We start from the raw sequence: 22,663 nt of genomic DNA on the forward strand, positions 1-22,663 counted from the left end.
GGAGGAGGTAGCTATTGCCAGATTGAGAATAGGTCATACGAGTTTAACTCATAGATATCTGATCAGTAAGCAGCCACCGCCAAAATGTCAATACTGCAACAGTGTACTTACGATCAGTCACATATTTAAGAAATGACATTTTTATTCTGCGAACTTGAGTAGATTGGGAGTAGGACCGAGTGTATCGGATGCTCTGAATTGATGACCAGAAGAACGTGGAAATGGTCTTAGTTTTCTTAAAAAAGGAATGGCCTTTTAAATAAGATTTAAACCAGAAAATCTGTTATACGTAATAAAAAATACAAACAGAAGTAATTGTTTAAATTTTTTTTCGAAATTATTTAAAGTGAAATAGAATTATAGAAATAGAATATAAAGCACGAAACATGGGCGTTGATGTCCTCAGGGTTTTACGCCCTTAAGCCCCAGACAACAACAACAACTTGATCAATAATACTATCTTACTGTACATTGATTCGATTAAGGCATTTCGTTCTAAAGGAGTCAAAGATCCCACTGCTGAGCGTAACACTATGATTCTAATTGCCTTCACTTACACCATTATTGCAACACTTAGCTGACTGACCACCCATGAGGCACTGTCAATGAAGGCACGATTCCCCTTAGCGGTGTGTTGTAGGACTCCGAGGTTATTACAACCACCGGCGTACCGTTCACATAACATCTGCAAATGTTCATTGGTTTTGTAATGGAGTTCCTAGACTGCAATAAAGGCCTCGGCTAGAGAAGGAATAATTGGTAGTCATTATGATGTTAATTGCGTGCTCTTCCTACCTATCTAAAGTGTGGTTTACTTTATTTGCAAAGATGTTCTAAATCACTTTGCATTTTTAAAGATATTCAGAAAGGAATAAATTTGCCTTACATTAAAATGTCCCAACTTTACTTTATGTGCCTTTATAACTATTCAATTTAATCTTATTGCAAAATAAATCACAATAATTCAGCCTTGTCATCCACAATAAGAAATGTATGAATACATTTGGTTTCTTAAAGGTGTTTCGTAAAATAATTTGAAATGATGTGATTAATTCAATCTCATCCTACTTGTCTGATTTGAACCAGTGGGTGAAGATAAATACTCCTTCATTCACATTTGTTTGTATTGTTAAAAAACACAAGTTACGAAACTTGCGTTACGAAACTCCACTGGTGTCAGCAATTTTGGAAAAGCTTAAAACGTAGACGTATTCGTTTTGAGGTTTCTTCTTGTGTGTTTTAGAGGTGGTGAAATTTCATTTTTCGTAAAATCGTTAGTTCACAATGAGTATATTAACAGTTCTTACAAGAGTATTCAAGGAGTCAATTTTTCTTCATCTTACATAAATTAGAATGGATTCATTAATGTATGACCTATTAGTAAACTGTAAATTATTTTATTCCGACAATAAACTAATTTAAATGAACAAATTTAATTCCTAAAATTTGATTCTGCAGCTTATTATGATGTTCTTATTCATTTTGTCTTGACCAAAAGGATGGAAGCCTAGTGAATATATAAAAAAAAATTCCGATTGTTCCAAAAACTAACTAGTTAATTGAAAACAGCAATTAATATTTAAATTATTTGAAAAAAAGGACAAAGTTTAAAACGAAGACTCTTAATTCTCTCGAATTTTCCTGTTATTTGAAGTAAGAATTTGCTGGAAATATCACAAATCAAGTTTTATTGACTATTTTCAACCTCCTGCTTCAGCCAGCCTTAAGATCTCGAAAACTTGCTGATTTTGAGCATCTTAAAAACATCTTTTAAAAAAAAAAAAAAAAATTATTCATATCACTAAAGTTTTATATTTCCCAAACATTTTCAGGAAAACTTATTTGATAAAAAGAAAACCCACCAATATTATTTCAGATCCTATTAGTTCATGCTTTAGGATACTTTGAAAAAAAAAAAAAACTTGCAACTGTAGCACAGTTATTTTAAATTTGTACGTGTTTTTTTCAAAATGTTAATTGAGTCTAAATTTGAGCTGGTAATAACAACCATTTAATTGAAACTTCCTAAACGTACCTTTGACTGCATTTATTTAAAAATATTTATCAAGAATTAGTGTAATAAGATGAAAATTGAATAGGTTATAAAATTCTTATTTAAACTAACTTTGTTGTTCTCCATAATGAAAACAATTATTTTTGTTCATTTATTTTTTAAAAATTAATATCTCGAAAATTATGTGAGATATCGAAATGAAATTTTGTATGGTTAATTAGTATGAAAAAGGAAACGAAAAACCAAAAAAATGTTGGATTTTGAATATCGCTCTTACGCTTTCATTATTTAATAGTTCACAATGAGATGAAATTAATGTAATTTTCACAATTTTTCTCTCATCTTAATTTCGCATCGTTCAGTTATTTGACTTTTAAATTATTAAGGTACTTAGAGACAATTAAGTAATAAGTTTTTACATTTTTTTTTAAGATAGTATTAAATTAATAAGATACAGTAATCTCAACTCTCTTAATGCGAATTATATAGGTGGTTGCCGCTGGATGTTATGTATGCAAAGGTTAGTTCGACCTAATTAATGTTCTATAGAAGAAAGTATAGAGAAATTCTTAATAGTGCAGGTCTGAAAGCGTTCGACCGGTCATCTTTCTAAAGCGTTTTAATTTAATTTAGACTTATAATTAATTTTCACTTAACCGTCAATTTATTTTTTTGGTTAATAACTTTCGGAATTTTCCGTACAAATTACTTATTAATTTATTTTTATAAAGGATCTATGTAGGGGAGACAATCTTGTTCCTAGAATAGTTCGGACCATCTCTCAGTTTTTTGACAGGAGCTGTTTTTATGGGATAGAACTCTGTTAAGATTAAGTTAATTGAGTATTGTGCAAGCAACCGGAATAGTTGTCCATATGATATAGTTTTCGAGTTAAATAGAAATAAATTATATTTATTCCAAAAAAAAAAGCTCTAAGTGTGGCAACTTTTGGTTTTTCTGATATTTTTGTTTTATTTTTTATGTTGAGAAGGTTAATATAAAAACGCATCCTGAGATCAAAAAAACGTCCTGTACCACTGATCAATTGATTGTAGGCATAAATTAATACAAGTATAAATGCAATTTCGAAACAGCTACGAAAAGTAGTTAGATCCAGTAGGTCAGAAAAAAATATTTCCAAAGATCAACATCATTATAAAGACTATATTAAGTTCTACAAACGAATTAGAAACGGAAACAAATATTTGAAACGGTCCGAAGAAATATTTTATGAAGATATTTTGATAAAATTGCCAAACCCCAGTAAAATTAAGACGTCGTTTTAACTAAACTTTTCTAGCTTTGACTATAAATAATTTAGTTAATACTAAATACAAGTAGTAAATTATCAATAATAAATACAAGTTATTAATAAAATTTTATTACCATACCTTATCTATCAATTCCTTATTAATTTTAAGATATCATTCCGTATTAAATATTCTTGTATACATCTATACAAATTAAAATAGATTAACTGGAAGATTGCTGATTGTCCGTGTGTATTAATAATTGGAATATGGTTTGAGTGCGGTAAAATTAAACTCAAATAGTAATATTTTGTACTATTTTTATTTGAGCCAATGTTTCGCCCCACGTTGCTGGGCTTCGTCGGGGCCAGAAAAGATACACACACTTAACATAAGTAAAAAGTAAATGGAAAACGACAAGAGTATAGAGTGAAACGTAAAAATTAAATAAGAAAAATTAAAGGTTATAAACAATAAATGAAAACGGAAATAGTTATAGATGAAAAGAATAAGTATATAGAATTAAAAAAAAAACTACAATTTTCATTAAGACTTTATAATATAGTTATTAAGAATGTTTTATAATATAGTTTATAAACATGATTTTTGTTGGGATGAATAAGTTCTTACTTGAGATCATTTTTTTTTTATTTTAAATTTTTTATGTTTATAGTTATGATTTAAATTTTTTTCTTTTTGTCTGTTATTGTTTCCGTTTTCATTTATTGTTTATAACCTTTAATTTTTACGTTTCATTGTATACTCTTGTAATTTTCCATTTACTTTTTTACTTATGTTAAGTTTTAGTATCTTTTTTAGCCCGGACGAAGCCCTGCAACGTGGAGCGAAACGTTGGCTTAAATAAAAATAGTTCAAAATATTACTATTTGAGTTTAATTTTACCGCATCCGGACTATATTCCATTTATTAAAATAGATTAAATTTTATTATGAAACACTAAAATATAAATTTCTGTAGGTGCACATTTTTTCTTGCATATAGCTGCAAGATTATAATGATCCAAGGAATGCTAGGGCATGATTAATAGTAAATTATGGCTTGTACCATCGATCACATATAAATATACATTTTTTCAGTAATTGTTCAAATAAAGCTATTGTTTTTTTCAGAAACCTTTCTGATCTTTAAATTTTAAAAAATAGCTTTTAAATAATATTAAATTTGATACTAGGTACAACACTCTACCATTATAAATACCTTCATTATTTTCTCAATGTGATGCTTCCTTGACATGACCATTTTTTGTTAAACATTTAATTGGTGCGTTACCGTATCAGAAGAAATGTTATTAGGAATAATTCCTCCTCGACACCTTGTGGTTTCAGAAATGACTTACTAATCTCTCTCAGGGTTCCGAAAAATGTTTTTAAGTTATGGTTTGGGATACAAGAAAGTCTGCTCTCAGGTGATGCGGACGGTCATGTGATGCTGGAACACTGCCAAGGAGGTTGCAAAGAAGCTGCTGGAAAGATAGCCCATAATGTGTGCTCGCTTTTCCTTTGGCGGCACAAATATGACATCAGTAAGCTTCACAAGCAGAACAATCTGCACCAGCAGAGCAATCCGCGGCAGGTATGGATGAAAACTTATGGATAAGAAACAAATATTCGTTTTGATATCTAAAATATAAATCATTTTATATTTATTTATTTTTCTGGAATAATTACCCTTTTATTCCATTTTAAATTTAATTTAACGTTACATACTGTGCGTACATTATTCAGCCCATTGTTCTTTTTAAATAAAATGTAGATATAAGTAGATAGTCAGGGTTGCGGTCAAAAAAAGAACAAATAGTTTTAAACAATTTGTTAATTTTTTGACCGCAACCCTGACCATCTACTTATATCTAAATCTTTACGGTCAACTATATATACATATATAAAAAATAATGTACATTCAAAAGTTTAAAAAAACATTATATATTGAATTTAAAATAAATAAATTATTTGCAGTATGTTTTTGTTATGTAATTTACTATTTACACAGTTAGTAGTATACTATTATATCGATGGCTTACTTCACAGTGCTACTGAGTAAGCCATCAGAATTTAAAAAGTTTTTGAGATCAGGACAAAAATTTAATACAACTATTCTTATTTTTTTTCTTTTACCTTAGATTGTATAATCGAAATTTGTCATATAGATTAAAACGTTTTTTTTTAAATTTGACTGTAGTATGCATGTACAATACAACATTTTTTATTCCAAAACAATTTATTAAAAGCTGTTATTATTAACATAAAAAAATTCCTGAAAAGTTAAAAGTAGTGAAGATTTAAAGTAAATCGATTAAAACACAAAAATTCTTCTTGGAGTTTAAACAATTTAACTTCTATCTGCTATTCTATTTGCTTCCTTAAGTATCCTAGTACCTCGTTGAAATATAAATAGACATATTAATAATTATTTCATTATAAAATTTGTATTATTTTTCCTTAATCATCGAAAAGCCAATACATTATTTTGTACATAATTTTTAGTTTTGGTATGTTAATTAGTTTGATTTAATGTTTGGTAAATATATTTTACTAATTAGAGTCGAATTTAAACTCTTTAGCCTTAATTGAAGACTTTTTGTAAATAGGTGGTAGTTCCGTGCTGGTCAGTTTGTACTTGTACTACTTTGTGACTTAGAATTTTAGAATTTTTGCAGTAAACTCTTTAATGGATAGTTTAATGTTGCGAAATAAACCACGTAATTTGTTTGGCCACAAGGTAGTACATATGAGTCCAAACTCGCTAAGCATGCAACCACCTTGTTTTTCCTACACTAGTCGATAGTTTAGTTGATGTTCGTGATTTCTTTTTTTTTTTTTATAATATTACATTTGATCCTTTTGAAAAATAAATAATTTAATTTCTATCCATTTTAGTCTCAAAACACTTTATTTTGCTTACAAGTTCGACGTTTCGGCCAATCCGGACATCCTCAGTGACAATCTCAATACAGTTTTGGAATTATATAATTTAAAACCTCTAACTCCATGCAGGCTATTCTGCCCAGGTCAAAACAATAATTTCTAATTAGTCAATATTCACACTTAGAACCAAAATTAAAATCATTTATCACAGTCACTATTCCTTAAATAAATTTACCTGTCATATTTTCAGTGTGTATTAACATCCGTATGATGAAAAGTGTTTCACCACTACTTATTATGCTTTCACTGAGCTCTATTGTCTGATTGTTTTGTTTCAATCAGATAGCCCATGTTATAAAATTATCGTTTAGTTTCACCTAAGTCGTTGCGCCACTTAAATGTCTTCTGCATGTGAATATGAACATATTCTTAATCTGCAATATGAATATATTGTAATGTATTGTGATATTACATGTACATGTATTCAGGAAACAATTCTATGTTCTGCAGTATGTATTATCATCATTGAAAAAGCCTTTTTATTTGATCAAATATTTGTTTTTGTGATACTTCTCATATATGTGCGACATCCTTATTATGTAAATTAATTTTTTTTTTTGCTTTTTTAATTGATACTGTATATACTATATAATATATATTTGATTTTTTAAACAATTAGGTGGATCCTACGATAAGATTCGAAACGAATGGTCTGGTTCAGAGTGTCAAAATACAGGCAGAGAAAAATTATATCTATACAAACTTTATTCCTTACTTAGAGGGGAAAAAAACCTGAGAAATTTGAGGAATAACGATTTTCAATGAAATGTGGTTCGAAAGTAACGGGACAAACCCTTTGCAACAAGTGATTTTTTGAAGTGGCTCGGTGTTGAGAGGAGTTTCAAAGCATGGCGGTATCCATTATTCTGGACTCACTGGAAATCCTACTTCATCATTTATATTAGACCTTAGCTGGGTATTGTCAACACTATGAATCGAAAAGGCAAAATAAATAAACAAAAAATGTATTCGCCTAGTCATAATTAATCCTCTCTCATCCCTTTCAATATTGTCTATCGTCTGACTGCTCAGTATGTGTATTGTGTATTAGCTACTCAATACAGTTTAGCAGCCGCTCGTAATATTTTCGAATTCCTCCTTATACGTTTTGGCGTTGTATTCCGAATTTGAGTACAGAATTGCCAACAACACCAATATCCAACTTAATTATAAACTAGCACATTGTCTTCTTTTATTCTCCTTGAAATTTGTAATAATTTTTCTGTGGCGAACTACTGGAATTTTTAATTTATAGATATTAATAAAGAGACAACTTGAGGAACGCCCGAGGTCTTTTGAAAAAGGAAGAAATTGGAATTATTTCTGTTCTTTTTAAATACTTCATAATTAATTTTATAAATTTCAATATGGAATTTTTAAGTGAAAGGATTTTAAGTTTATAAACCAATATCGGTTTAAAGCCGACGTAAAAAGTTTTACCAGTTGCTTACTCAAGCTGTTGATAAATAACTAACCCTGAAGATAAATTAAGAGTGTACACTTAAGTGCAGATTTATTTCTGCAAATTATTGTTTATCCTTTTTCATTTATTCTTGTATCAAGAAATAATATATTCCATAATTTTATTATTTATACACGTAGATTGCAGTCTGTAAAGAGTGGCAAGCATATTATATTTAGTTATTCGAAAATTGAGGACATTCTAGAAATATATAAAACAATTTGATTATAAAACATTCTCAATTTTTTTGAAAAGTCTTTGAAAATACAGAACTAAACAACTAAGTAAGCAATTCAACATTAATGTTATCGGACTTTATTTACTTCCGTTTGATATTGGTTTTGAAATAATATATTTTCCTTTGTTTTCTATGACTAGTTTCCCATTTTGTATTTTTATCTTATTGATTTTAAAGTCCTTTGCATTGTCATTATATCTCTAAAGCCAGGTCCACACGTTTGTCTCAAATCTAAAATATTTCACAAATGTTTTGTAACAAAGAAAGTAACAAACGTTGGTTTCACCGCGCTTGGGTGTTCTAGACAAGGTGAACGCTCGACTTAAACCATTTTCATTATAAAAGAAACAAAATGAACACAGGAGAATTCAAAAGAAACGAAATCTGCAATGAAGTTGGTAGATGTTAAAAATTCATGGGATAGAAACTAGTTTACCTACAATCTCAAATTTTTTTCTTGATAGTTTATCAAATATTTGTTAGTTAAATTATTTAGTTCCTAGAAAATTCCGTTTACGCATGCGAAAATTCTTTATAGTTTGACAAATGTGCAGCAACACCTTAAACATTATTTTCTGTCGTATTTTAATATCATATTTTATTATAACAGATATTCAGTATTAATCTCGACTTGTTTAAGTGAGTCATGCATAATTATTTAAAACGGATAGGTATTTACATTAAAGTTTAGTTGGATATTTCTCGTAACAAAAGTTTATAAAATTTTATCAATTTGTTTTTTAATTTGAATAATTGCTCATGATGTTAGGTCAGCTCCATGCTCCCATCTCCTAGTTTATCTCCTAGTTAATGTTATTTACTCAGTTTAGGCTTAAGTGGATCCAGGAACTACTTTAACTATCGCAATTTATTTCCCAAAGGAAATATAGGATATTATGAAATATGTTTACGATTTGAACCGATTTCTTTCACCATGAGAAACCTACTCGCTGTGCTAACCTAATTATTATACATTATATTGATTTTCAAACTTTTAAAAAAATATAACGAACGCTTATTCTTAAATTCTTGAATTTTCTAAGTAATCTTATATTTATTAGGAAAATTCATTCTAGTTGAATATACTTTCTCCTTCAGCATCTGTTAATTGGTTGGATTGGATTCATTAACCCAATGAACTGCACTAGTTTCGTAAGTGCAATGGCTCCAATTGTTTCTGGTTCTCTCCGGTCTCTCGTGGATTGCTAATATTCTGTTTTCTTGGGCAAATAGTCGATCTGATAGCTAAAGCAGTTTTTAGATCCATTTTCCTTATCAATATTATTCTGAGGAAATAATCAATTATATAATCAGTAAATATCAAAATTATTCCGGAGATAAACTAGGAGATCAGAGTACGGAGCTGAACTGAAAAATCATTAGGCTTAGATTAACCTAGATCAGCTCTTTTTTGTATGCATAATAATTGAAGCAATGTTTTATTTTAATTTGGTCTTTTAAAAGATTTGCTTAAGTTTAAATAAATACAATTTCATCCTCAAAACACTTTAGTCTCAAAACATTTTTATACCTTTATAAGTCCGACGTTTCGGCCATCCTCAATGACAATCTTAATAAAATTTTAGAACCAAATCATTTAAAAATTACTTCCTGCAGCTATTCTGCCCAGGTCATTTATATCAGTCCACAAATTACCGTAATTAGTCAATTGTTCACATTAAATCAAAAATTAAAAATGAGTTTGAGAGGTTTTCAACAAAGCTCCATATGAGTCTTAGTGAAGATGAATTTCACTACTCTCAACATTATAATAAGTTTAATAAATTAATAAAATAAAAAATGATGAATCTTCACTTTGAACTATCTCTATTTCATCATGCTTGAATAACATCCTGGTTATAAATATAGAACATTTTGCATAAGCTACCTTTTTATTGTCATAAAGGTGACAAGAGACAAATTAATATCTTATAGGATTCCTGTTGTCCCCAACCTTTCCCTTTTGCAATTAAAACTACTTCAGTTAGTAGCTATTATTTTCCTAAAGTAAAGAAATACTGTTGTAAAAACCTGGTGAAAATATGAGAGATTATTATTAATTAATTATTGAGAGTTTATAAAAAATTAATGCGGATAATTTTCATTCTAGCCTAATTTTTTCATGTTTGAAAAATAATGTAAAAATTCGAACCTATAGAGTAAATGTATTCTATTCCTTATAGTGTTAATTTTTTTGTTAAAAGGTTTAGTGTTACTGTTTATTTTATTTAATCCTAATTTGAAAGTTATCTGAATAGTTTAGTTAATAATAATTAAAAGACTATCTTGTTTATAATCTTTATAATTGTACGCCCGGTGATAAATGAAATATATATGTTTCATATTGGTCCAATAATGTTCCATGCCGAACTTTTGGTCCGAAAAGGAGGAAATGTGTCTAATCTAAAGTGTTGGGAACGTCTAATGTATTTACTAAATTATTTGTATTTATTTAAATTTTTAATTCCGCTATTCCACCATTTTATGTTCGCTTAGTTATGTTTTTAGTTACAGTTATAAATGTTTTATTTATTTCTTCAAGGACATTTCGAACAAGGCCATCATCAATGTCCATAATGACATCCATCTTTACTTTTCCTTTTTAAATGTTCAATGGTCTTTCACTTCCTTTGTAATTTCATTTAAATTATACCGATATTAGACTATTTTTTATTATTTCTGGTTCAAACCTGATTTCTTTGAAGAGTTCAAAACAAATATTATTATTTTTCTTTAAATGTGATTAGAGTAAGCGCGATATTTCTTACATGTATATTTTATGGGTATATACAGTATTAAAATTTTCAAGGATAACCATAGCCTTTGATCAGTTACTCATTACAAGATAGATCCAACCACATTCAATCCCTTATTTGTACTATGAACGGTATCAAACTACAAATACTTATTATTGATTTTAATTACTACTAAAATTCCATTTATTAAAAAGTTTAAATGAAATGCAGTATAAATATTAATTCATAAAATAAATAATAACGGACGGGATATTCTAATTAATTTATTGAATTGTAAGAGGCTAATTTTTTTATTTAAAATATCTGATACTACAGGGGAAAAAATGTGACCTAACCGCCCTAGATAGAGCTACATCTATTTTGGAGTACACATTCATCAACACACATTCATGATCATGATTAGATATCATTAGTTGATCCTTTACGTATTTGTAGAAGGACATGCTGTTCACACCTGCCTTGACTGATGTGTATCTAACCTTACAAGCATTTTTTTTCTTTCATTTTCTGAAACTGTGTTTCAGTTTATCTTTGAGATAACGAAATATCTAATACCAAAACAGTTATAGTTTACAACAGCGCTCACGGTTCACTGACCGTAAAGATAATATTCTTTCTCCAGCAGCTGGATCATTGTAATTTCTTGTAAATTGTCGGCAATTGGCACGGCCCGACTACCTCTTCTGAAGATGACCTCCCTAATAGGAGAGTAATGACTCCATGTTCCCATTCCTCAGGGCAGTCCATAACTCCTTCGGCGTTTCCTCTTCTCATAAAGTCCATCCTGGCCACGGGCGATGGACTCGAGGACTTTCTTCTGTAGACTTCACCCCAGTTCTAGAAAGCAGCCCTTGGAAAGTACCCCCTATCGTTGCTATTATCCGTCATCAGACCTAGAAAGTATCATGTTCTGTCGTGGGAGGTTGGCCCCTGCAACGATGTTTTCTTCTTTAATCATAATCCCAACTCGGCTTTCATCATATTCGATTGCAGTGGTCGTGTATGGACTCTCCTCCACTCTTACTCAATTTCTGTTTGTTTTATTTCTTACAAGCAAGTTTATTAATAAAGCAAAAAGTTTATTAGTAAAGCAAAATTTTGATTTTCCCTGATCATTGTTCCTTTATTAAAGCATGCTTACCGGGTCTTTAAACTCAATATCGTCATAGCAGATCATGCCTGCGTAGAAATAAATATGATTAATGGTTGTTTATTTTTCTATATTGAGAAGAATTATAAAATATTTTAGTGAAGAAATATCAAATTCTTAGTTTCAGGATATTCGCTAAATAAAAATATCTGTTCTGACAGTAGCCTTATTAATAGATTGTAAATAAAAGATAAAAAAGTTTGGATTGTACATAAAGGAGCGAGTTTGATCCCTTGCAAATATGTATTTTATAATTTGACCTTCAAAACACGTTTTTGCTCATAAAAGAGATCCTCATTAGATAAAAGCATTACTTTTAACATAGTTTTAGTTTTCTACGCTTTAATAGTTTTATATTTAAATTTTATATTCCTTTGTTGTAATATAGTAAATTCTTCGTAGTGAATTTATTTATCACATTTAACTACAGAATTTTGTTATTAATTTGATTTTTTATTTATTTAATTAAACTTACCTTTTCTTATACCTAACTGATATTGTAAATTTAGCCCAGATTGAAAATTATTTGCATTATTTTTTGTTATTAAATAAATGGTTTATTATTAAATAAACGAACTAGTTTTATTTTAAGTGCAATATAATGGTACTTCACATCATTTTTTTCATTTTATGTTGTCAAGTGCCTTAATATTCCACTTACAATGTATTGTATTACTGAATTTTTAAGAACACGTATTTATTTTTATTTCTTATCAAAACGTATTAATATGTATCCATTAACTAATTTCTTATTTTATTATTTATTTATTTTTTAGGAAATTTGAAAATGTACTTGGTATTTTAAGAAATTATGTGTTAAATTATTCATATACCGTTCGTAACATTTCAAGCCCAATTCGTATCCGTCAAAAACAATATATCTTGTGTGTCCTTTGCTATTTAACGGCTAATAATTATTCATTATTTCAGGCATAATTAGGCTTTACCATTCAAGATGTTATTTTAAGTTGTTTTTTTTCAAGTTAGATAAATTACGATGTTTAGAGTATCATGAAATATTTCCTAAACAAGTTACATAATCTCCTTAATAATTTACCTTGCATTACCTTGCTCAAACAGGGTTAATAAACTTCTGATTTAAACAATTATTTCCTCCAAATTTTAAGTAAATATTAAAGTAACTAAATATATACACATAAAAAATATAGTTTTTGTTTCAAAAAGTAATAATTTTAAATTAAACATTACTATGTTTATATTAAATTTTTGCCGAAACCTAGTAGAAAGAATAGTTTATTATAGTGTTTTTAACAGATACTTAAAAAAAAGGTTTTTAAAAATAATTCTCTGTTAAATTAATTTTTTTTTTATTTGATAGATAGATGTATTTATTGCTAGATATTACAATCTGGCACACAGTTGTGGGCAATAGGTAATATTGATGAATGATCTCATACATACTAAAATAAAAAAATAAAATAAATAAGTAAAAAATAAATAAAAAAAAAAAAAGAAAGAAAATAAAAATAATAATAATAATAAATGAAATAAAATAAAATAAAAAACTCTAAAAATAGTAATATCTTAAAAACAAAAATAAAATTCCAAAGGTTACGAAGCCTCGGGAAATATTTATCTATTTTAATATTGTTGGGCAAAGTAATTTTAAAAAACCTTTTTTTTCTTTACTGTTGAAATTTAGTATTTAATTCATATAGTGTCTGAAGGCACTTTTATTTAGTTTCAGTATTAATAAATATCTCTCCTGAGTGATAATACACTTTTTATTTATTTTTTTGGTTTTGTTTTAGTTGTGGTATTAGGAATGTATTCTGAAAATTCATTAACTCCAAATGAATGTAATTTTCCTTCCAAATAATTGTAATTAACGGTTGAAGGCTGGATTGAAAAAACAATAACTTTCATGAAGTGTCGGGATTGAGATCTCAGCGATATCTCTTGACTAATCATATGAAGTAACGACACAGAGTAAAAACAACTAGATTATATTGAAACACGTCTTTGAGGCCAGGTTGCACTGCTGTACAGAGATGAGATTCCCATGCTTCCGAGAAAAAACATTTTCTCAACCATCTATTGGGCAGTTTTAGTGTCCCCATTCTTTCACAGTTTCTAAAACTAGCCAACATAATATTTTTATTGTTGTTGTGAATTAATTAGCATGAATGAAAATGAACATTTTTTAAGGTTTTATCTCATCGCAGTTCGACAATAAAGAATTGTTATCTAACTTCTTACATTGCTTACTTTGCCATGGGCCAAAAATAAAAACACCTTGTGAATACAGCACTAACAGTAATTGCCAGTTTAAATAAAGTCAATTCTCATAGAGGAATAATTTTCACCACACTTTTATTCACCAAATATTTTTTGCATAATAAATATGAAGTTATAAAATATATATTTTATTTTCTTATAATGTATAAACTATTATTCCTTTTGGGCTGAATACATATTTTATTACTATCTCAGATCAAGCCATAATATGTAAAATAATTGTTACTCAAAATCTGTAAAAAATACCTCGTATCTCATCGTTTATATACTAAAGATTCAAGTTGTAATTAAGTTTGAACTGTCCAGAGCTCTTTTTTATGACAGTTTTACTATTAAATCATTTCTTATTTTAATTATTCATGGGTATGATTAAAATAGTGTATGATTTATGATAAATGATTTAAAAATGTATTTGTAAAATGAGAGTTCCTCAAGGTTGTATCCTCGGTCCATCCTCCTATAAAGTTGATTTATCAACCAATCCTTACTCTATTGTCACCACATATACTGATGACACATGTGTGCTCGCAGTTAATAACAAACCTTTAATTGTATCCCAAAATCACCAATCACAAATCCTCACACAAGACTGAAAATACAGGAAAATGCACGTTGATTCCGACTACTAGAGCACTTACTAGACAAACGATTTAAAATTTTCAATCTTTTACAAAACACTGATCTACATGAATATATTAAGGCCAATCTGGACATATGGAGTTGAGCTTTAGGGCTCCACTAAACCTTCGAATTCCTCTTGAATCCAATCCTTAAAACCAAAAATAAAGTAGTAAGTAAAAGTAAAATACTCAATGCTCTTTACTTTATCGCAAATAAAATCATCCACAATGACATTAATGTTCCATATGTAACCGACCTAGCCCGAACCAGGTATCAACTCTTCCATTATAAACTCTTCCAATCCCGACAATCCTTCGAGGCGCCTGAAAAGAAGATGGCCTTGAGATCTTCTAATGTTGTGATATTATTATAGTGCTATCAATGGCTAGTTTCTATACATGCCTGTATCAATCCATTATGATCTTAGATCAAATTTACTGAATGTATTTTTATGTAAATATCATTAAATAAGGAAATAAAAAAAGTTTAAATACTAATTTTATGAATTCGAATTCGAAACTGTATTTATTGGTTATCTACATCATTTTTAAGATTACATTTTAAACGCTTTGCAAAAGTAATTGATAATTTTTGATAATTGATATTTCACATTCCTGGCATAAATTTGCAATAGACATAACTGCTAAATTACAATTGCGCCTCATAATTTGGTAATTCTCAATATTTCTTTAAATAAATGTTTTTTAATCGTTGAAAAACACAAACAGACAAATATATATTCCTATTTTCTCTGTGCATAATTTTTTTTCTGAAGTTGGAGAATTACTGAATTAAGATTATTATTATCCCCATTCTCATGTCGACTTTCGGAAATCTAGAGCGAAATAATTTTTTTTTTATCTCGATTTACAGAAGCGATTAAGAAGCCATTTTGTACAGTTTATTTAATCTGATATAAGTTCAAAGCATCTGAATAGTTCTGAACTACACCATTTCAATGTATAATAGATTAAATGATGAAAATAAAAATAGTTTTTTTTTTTAATTAACGGGAAACAAAAAAGGGACAAAAAAATAGGATGGTTAGTTTTTGTTATTCTAGTTTATGATAAATGGAAAGTTTATGTTTTCTTTCATCAGTTGCTTGTTACATAGTTCTGCATCGTATTTTCTTAGGCGTTTGTCCTTGTGACGTTGTGTTGGTGGAATGTTCACTTGAATGAGATTTTTTTTTTCTCGGTGCCGTTTTGTGGTGTTGCCATTCATGAATGGCATGAACGGGTATGTTATTTGTAAAAGGTTTTTTTGTGGTAAAGCTGAATCCATCAGGGTTTCTCAAGTTTCTGAGACGGTTTTAATATTACAGAATTTCAGAGCCATTCCAAATACGTTCTTAAACTCTGTGATGAAGCGAACTTGTGAACTTAAGATTTCTCTAACTATGCAATACGGTAAAAAAAGATTAATAATAGAATTATTCATAAAATATGACGAAATGCCTTCCTTGTGCTGAATTGAATGTTTTATCATTAATTTTTTATTGTAGCTCTATGTTTTTATTGAGAAATATGTCTTTACTGAATTGAGGCTTTATTTTTTGAGGTACTTTATACTTAGTTATTATTGATGATATACATGATAAATATTTCAAAATTGTACATAATATCTAGTTCAGAATAATTTGAGGGTTAATTTAGTTTAATACTAAAGTATTAAAGTTTTTATATTTAAAAAAACTACGTTAACGAAACATTGCCAATGGGAATATGAGAACAATGGTGGCTTGACCTCCTTTTCCTAATGAATTTATAATTAAACTAAATAATTGTTAATTTACCAGCTTTAATCAAAAATAATTGTTTCAAAACCACTATATTATATATATGAGGCGTTTGTTATCAATACCAACTCATTCCATTTTTGGGTAAATTCACTATTTTACATTTTCCTAAGTTTTCCTGGTTCTTTATAACCTTGCTAAGAGGTATAGTTCAGATCCATCTTATTCTCACTTGAGATGAGGTCAGAAGATATGTCATCTACATTGATTGGCTACATTGGCCAAAAGATTCATCCATAAATACTTGAAAACAATGAAGAATCACTCTACTTTCCCCACCAGATTTTTAATCCTATCCATAATTTATTATTATATAAAAGTTATGAGTTTTATAAAAATTAATTTTTAATTCTAACCTGGCCTACATTATAAATTTCTGGATATATTCCAGATTAATTATTCATAGTCATTAATTGCAAATATTTTTCTTGTTTACTCATTGTTTTCTCCACAGCAGATTATGTATATATATATCTTTTAGCCGCATGTTTTAATTTATGATGTTATTTAATTTCTGTGTTTTTCTGCAGGGTTCTGACAATTGGGTAGCCGTCCACTCCTTGCAGACCCAGCGAGACGGTGGTATCCTCGACCCTGACGACCGCCTCTACGATGTCGCCGATGACCGGGAGCAGATCATCGCCAATTTCGGTGAGGGCCCCGGAAGCCACGGCGGCGGCGATGGAGCCTCGAGTGCCGGTACCTCTTCTCCCGACATCTTCGTCGTAAGTAATCCTTACTTAGTTTATTATATTTATTGTTTCAAGACCAAAAAAAGTCTTTTAAGAATCTCTTCTATACGGATTAAATAAATTTTCCTTCATATAAATATTGCTTTCTTCTACCTTCTCTCCAGTTTCATAGCCAAAAGGATCCTGTTGAAATATTGTATCTCTTTCAAGAATAATTAAAATCCATGGAAAATTGTAAAAATTCTATTCTATTTCTTTGTAAGAGCACTTTGCAATCATCAAAAAAAAACAATCCGGCCTATTTTCTTCCCAAAATAGGATCCAGTTAGAACAATTGTATACAAAACTTTTAAAACTTAGTTGTCCTCTATTTCCACTGTTTGAATAATACATTTTTCCAGGATAATACAACGGGCATTTTTTATTAAGAAATAAATTAAGCTTGAAAATTGTCAGAAATAATCCGGAAATTTTTTAAGATTTTAAATTTGTATATAAATATGATTTCTAAATCAAAGTAGTGCCATTTTAGAACCCTTACTTTTTCATAAACGCTCCTCGTACTACATTTCGTTCACCCACCTCACATTACTTTTTTTTATCCTTGTTTTCATTTATTTTTGCTAAAAATTACCGAATAGTAAGGTTAGTTAACATTATTCATTAACTCGGTTAGCTTATTATAGAAAGAAAAAGTTAGTGTTTTATAAAGATTTATTAGTAGGTGCCAAAGGGTACGAACTCATAAAAAATTCTTTGCTACTTTCACTTATTATTGTCTGAAAACGATAATTATATATAAATATTTTTATATTATTTCATTAATAATGTACCTAAGTTGGTACAGAAAAACATGCTATGCACTTTATAATGATGATTTGTTGAATAAAAGTCTAATAGGGGTAAATGACTGTACGACACATTAAGGTTGGGGTTTAGGTGAGATCCCCCTTCTACCTCTTTCGAAACTATTATTATGCATGCCATCATAAATATTATTACTAGTATTATGCATAAAATATTATTTTACGAATTTCATAATAATGCTCAGTTGTATAACTATATTCATAATAATGCATTTCTTCCTAAATAAAATCCTGGCTACACTACTGGTAGATGCCACCAATTTAACCCTTACATCTCCCTTGCTTATAGAAACACAGTTGATATAGCTGGCTTCGAACAAACCACGTGGAACCTAATGGTACGTTATACTAACCGGATGGTCCTACTACCGTTATTCAGTTTTGTTTAGTAGATTTACTATCTAGGTAAAAAATGTGACGAGGGACAGATGACATAATTTACTATTTGTCTACCTTGTATATTCATGAAGCCTTCTATATAGCGTTTAGAGAGCATTCAAGGTCTCCTAAGAATTTTATGACGTGCTTAACCATTAATAGGTCCAACAGTGGCTAAATTTATAGTGATTTTTAAATATTAAAAATATTTTGACCCATTAATTTTCTTCTTAAAGGAGTTTCTGCCTGCTCTAATCTAAGTATCGCTCAGTGTAATTACTGTTATAAAATGATAAGACCTTCAGTAAATCAAAAGGGATCATATAAATAGACTGTTAGATTTTATTATATTTATTTATTTTTTTATGCATAAGGTAGTGAAGCTTTTTTATGAATATAAATTCAGTTTGGAAACGAAAACAATTTTTCTCTCAGAATCAAAAATTTTCTCACGCATTTCACGGTTTAAACATCAAGGAACAGATTTAATTCCACTTTTGTTTGTCACAGTAGTTAAAATTTTCAGGGATTATGCAAATTAGTAATTAAACGGTCCCAATTCAATTTCATCCTCTAGTTTCGCTGACGCATGCGTTATCATATTCTGGGCCTTCTATATTTCGAAAACTCGTATCATAGTTGGGGAATGTTAGAGATTTGTTTAGACACGATTTAGTAAATATTTTTAGTTTTCACTTACCAAACGAAAAACTCCCTTCTTGATAAACCTAAATTTTTGACTAGCCGTAGTCCCTTTGATTTTAACTCATACGCCAGATCATTAACTTTGAAATATTAGTATATACTTACCTAATATGTAAGGGACGAACGGCCTTGCACGTTGAGGCGTAATTAATATGTATATCCAGAGAAAAAATAATTTACAGAAAATGTCATTGACCAAAGAATATTTTAAAAATTGTAGGTTAAGGTTCCTCGAGATGAACATAGTTAATACCAACTTAGTTCCTGCCAGACAGCGAAGCCGTGCACTTATAGTACAAGAACCGGGAAGAAAAAAAGGCAGTTATCTCACCCCAGTTTTCGATTACTTTAATGAAAATTATTTATAATTACTAGTTAAGACTGATGAGTCTGCCAAGTATTATAGGTAGGGAGAATAAAAAATGGCGGCTGTTTCAAAACTTTAATTTTTCATCCGGAACATTATATCTTAAAAACTACCAACAACACTAGAAAATCTAAAAGAACATTATTTAAAGAAGAGTAAATTTTCTAAAATATGAGCCATAATAGAGCTATTTACGTCCAATAGTTCTCAAGATACAGTATCTTAAAAAGCAACATTTAATAAAAATGTACTGAAATATCAGTAGTTAGTGAATTTATTTTTGAGAAATCTATATCACAACTGTCTATTAACACTCAAATTAAAGCTAAATAATTGTACTATAAAGTACTTTATACCTTTACCTTCGTAGGAATAGTAGTTTTCATGATATTTGCTAAAATAAAATGATTTATAGTTGTTCGGACAATAGCTTTGATTTAAGAAAAACTTTATTTCAGAAACCATTGAACGTATAGATGTCTGTCAGTATTTAAATTAAAGCTAGTTAAATTTACTATAAAATAGTTTATAAAATTTATCTTTGTAGGTGTAGCGGTTTTTATGTTATTTAACAAAATATACTCTCAAAATGTTAATTTCTAGTTGATCGTATAAAATGTTGGATTTTTGAAAAATATATCTTAAAATATGTTTGCCAAAACTCAAAATAAAGGAAATTTATCTTACGATAAAGTAGCTTTTGACACATATCTTTGTAATAATCAATTTTTGAAGCTCTTCATTTTTAAAACTACCTAGAACAATAGAAAATCTCAGAGGGCACCTTTAAAGTAGAGTAAATTTTCTAAAATGAAAGCACTAATTTATTTACGTTCAATAGTTCTCGAGATACAGCTTTTTAAAAAGTAACATTTCATAAAAATGTATGGAACGTACTATAAGATATCTATATATCAAAAACCATTTGACGTACAGATGTCTATTTTAAATTTTTTTACAAATTTACAATTTTACAAAAAACTACTACCCCTAGTTTTTTGTAAAATTGTAAATTTGTAAAAAAATTTAAAATAGACATCTGTACGTCAAATGGTTTTTGATATATAGATATCTTATAGTACGTTCCATACATTTTTATGAAATGTTACTTTTTAAAAAGCTGTATCTCGAGAACTATTGAACGTAAATAAATTAGTGCTTTCATTTTAGAAAATTTACTCTACTTTAAAGGTGCCCTCTGAGATTTTCTATTGTTCTAGGTAGTTTTAAAAATGAAGAGCTTCAAAAATTGATTATTTTTAACGTTTTGAAACAGCCGTCATTTTGTATTCCTCCTACCTGCACTTGGTAGACTCATCAATTTTGACTTCTAATTATACCTAGTTTTCAATTAGGTAATCAAAAATTGGGGTGAAATAACTGCCTTTTTTCTTCGCTTGGGTTCTTGTACTACTATTATAAATGCGATTGTAAGAGATAGAGCGGTTTCGGTGTTTTCCGAGTCGAAAACCTCTTCTAATTATTTAATACTTAGCATTTATCCAGTGTTTAATATTTTTACCAGTGATAATTGGCTGCTTATTTAAAATTAGCAAAATAAAGGGTACTTTAGGAGCAAATATTTTAAAAATTCTGCTTTTAAACCTTGATCCTATTTGATATTATATATCAGTTAATTGTAGGATGATTTACTACCTAGTTTATTCAAAGGATTTGTTTTTAAAAAAATCTTAAAAAAGTCTAAAATCAATTCACCGAAGTGACACTTCTAGCCTGCCCATTTTAACATAAATGTTTCTATCATATCCCAGGCTCACATAAGCCTTACCAAATTGAATATGTGATTTAAGCTTCGTATGGCTTTACGTTTCTGAGAAAAGTTCATTCACACTCGCATGTCTCAGACGACCTTTTTATAAGACTGTTATTTGGACACAGCGGACCTCAAAACGTGTATTTATATTCCATGTATCTGTAAGTGAAAGTAAAAATAAGATGGAAGCAGTGAGTTGTAATTGACCTATGTACTTGGCATTTTTGTTGATTTCCCGCTGATATTTGCTGCAATAAATACCTATATCTATATGCAATGTGTACTTTCATATTTTCTGACTACTCTAACATTAAATCATTGCTTAGGATTGAACCTGTCTGAAAATTGATATGAAATATAGTACGATGTTAATTTATTTATGAAGTTGAAGAACTACCTATACAGTGAAAAATGTTTATTTGAAACATTTAACTCCTTTTCATGTTTTATATGATTTTTTTGTGTTTTGTTCAAATATGCGTCATTGTGGTAATTAATAATTATTTAAAATAATATAAACTAATATTAATCTACAAAATCAACATTTTTTAGAAAGCATTTTATAAAATTACTAACGTTTTTGGTGTATTTGGACTAATGAGTTAATATAATAAGTGGGATTGATAAATAAACAAGTTGAATTTAAAAAAAAAAGAAAGTTAAATAGTAGGAAAGATTTGGCGCTTTAGGCGGTATCGGGGAGGTAAAAAGTTAATGTTCAAGACTATCTTTATACCTAACCAAAATTATTTTATATACAAATAAAACTATTTCTTGAAGCGATTGGCGTAGCATTTCCAGTTAGAGATAACTGTATGTTTATTTTTTGTTTTAATTATTTATTTAGCCACCTGAACACTTATCCTCTTGCTGCCCAATCTTTGAACTGCCCCATCATGGGTTGAATCTTAGAAAAACTCATACTAAGACAGTGGTAGCAAATTGTAGATTCAAATCACGTGATTCCTGGCCAGCATTTTGGTTTTCGAACATTTCATTCTACTTTGTCCAACAGTCTCATCTTCTATATGTAATATTTTCACATTAGAGCTAAGAATGTACTATAAAGGAGTCTTCCTTGGTGAAGAACAGACTTTTGATAATCACTCAATTTTTTTTTTTAAATTAGTCCCTACGTTGTTAGTATCAGTTTTACAGTTAATTGTTATTTTTCTATGCCTACTAATAATTTTCTTTCTTTTTTTTTTTTTCATTCTAATAATTTTCTCTTGTACGGTTTTTTCTATATAATAATTTAAGTCTTAAAAAAATGTAATTTAATGATAAGGAATGATGAAAGCTGTGTTATTTATATATATTTTTTAACTTATTATTTTTTTTTAACTCCCCTGTGTGGAATATTTTGCTACTCAGTCAGTTTTATA

General features: G+C 28.9%; 1 protein-coding gene across 1 annotated transcript in view; it reads left to right on the plus strand.

Annotated features, from left to right (window-relative positions):
- baz (bazooka) overlaps positions 1–22,663 on the plus strand; it is a 129,662-nt gene that overhangs the window by 44,283 nt on the left and 62,716 nt on the right. The window contains exons 2-3 of the mRNA XM_067046433.1: positions 4,691–4,857; positions 17,027–17,221. Coding sequence (XP_066902534.1) covers positions 4,711–4,857; positions 17,027–17,221 — 342 coding nt within the window. The 5' untranslated portion in view covers positions 4,691–4,710. The remainder of the gene's footprint in view (positions 1–4,690; positions 4,858–17,026; positions 17,222–22,663) is intronic.

The sequence above is a fragment of the Halyomorpha halys genome, unplaced genomic scaffold (genome assembly GCF_000696795.3).
Source record: "Halyomorpha halys isolate HHAL.00 unplaced genomic scaffold, Hhal_1.1 Scaffold95.1, whole genome shotgun sequence".
Taxonomy (NCBI): Eukaryota; Metazoa; Arthropoda; class Insecta; order Hemiptera; family Pentatomidae; genus Halyomorpha; species Halyomorpha halys.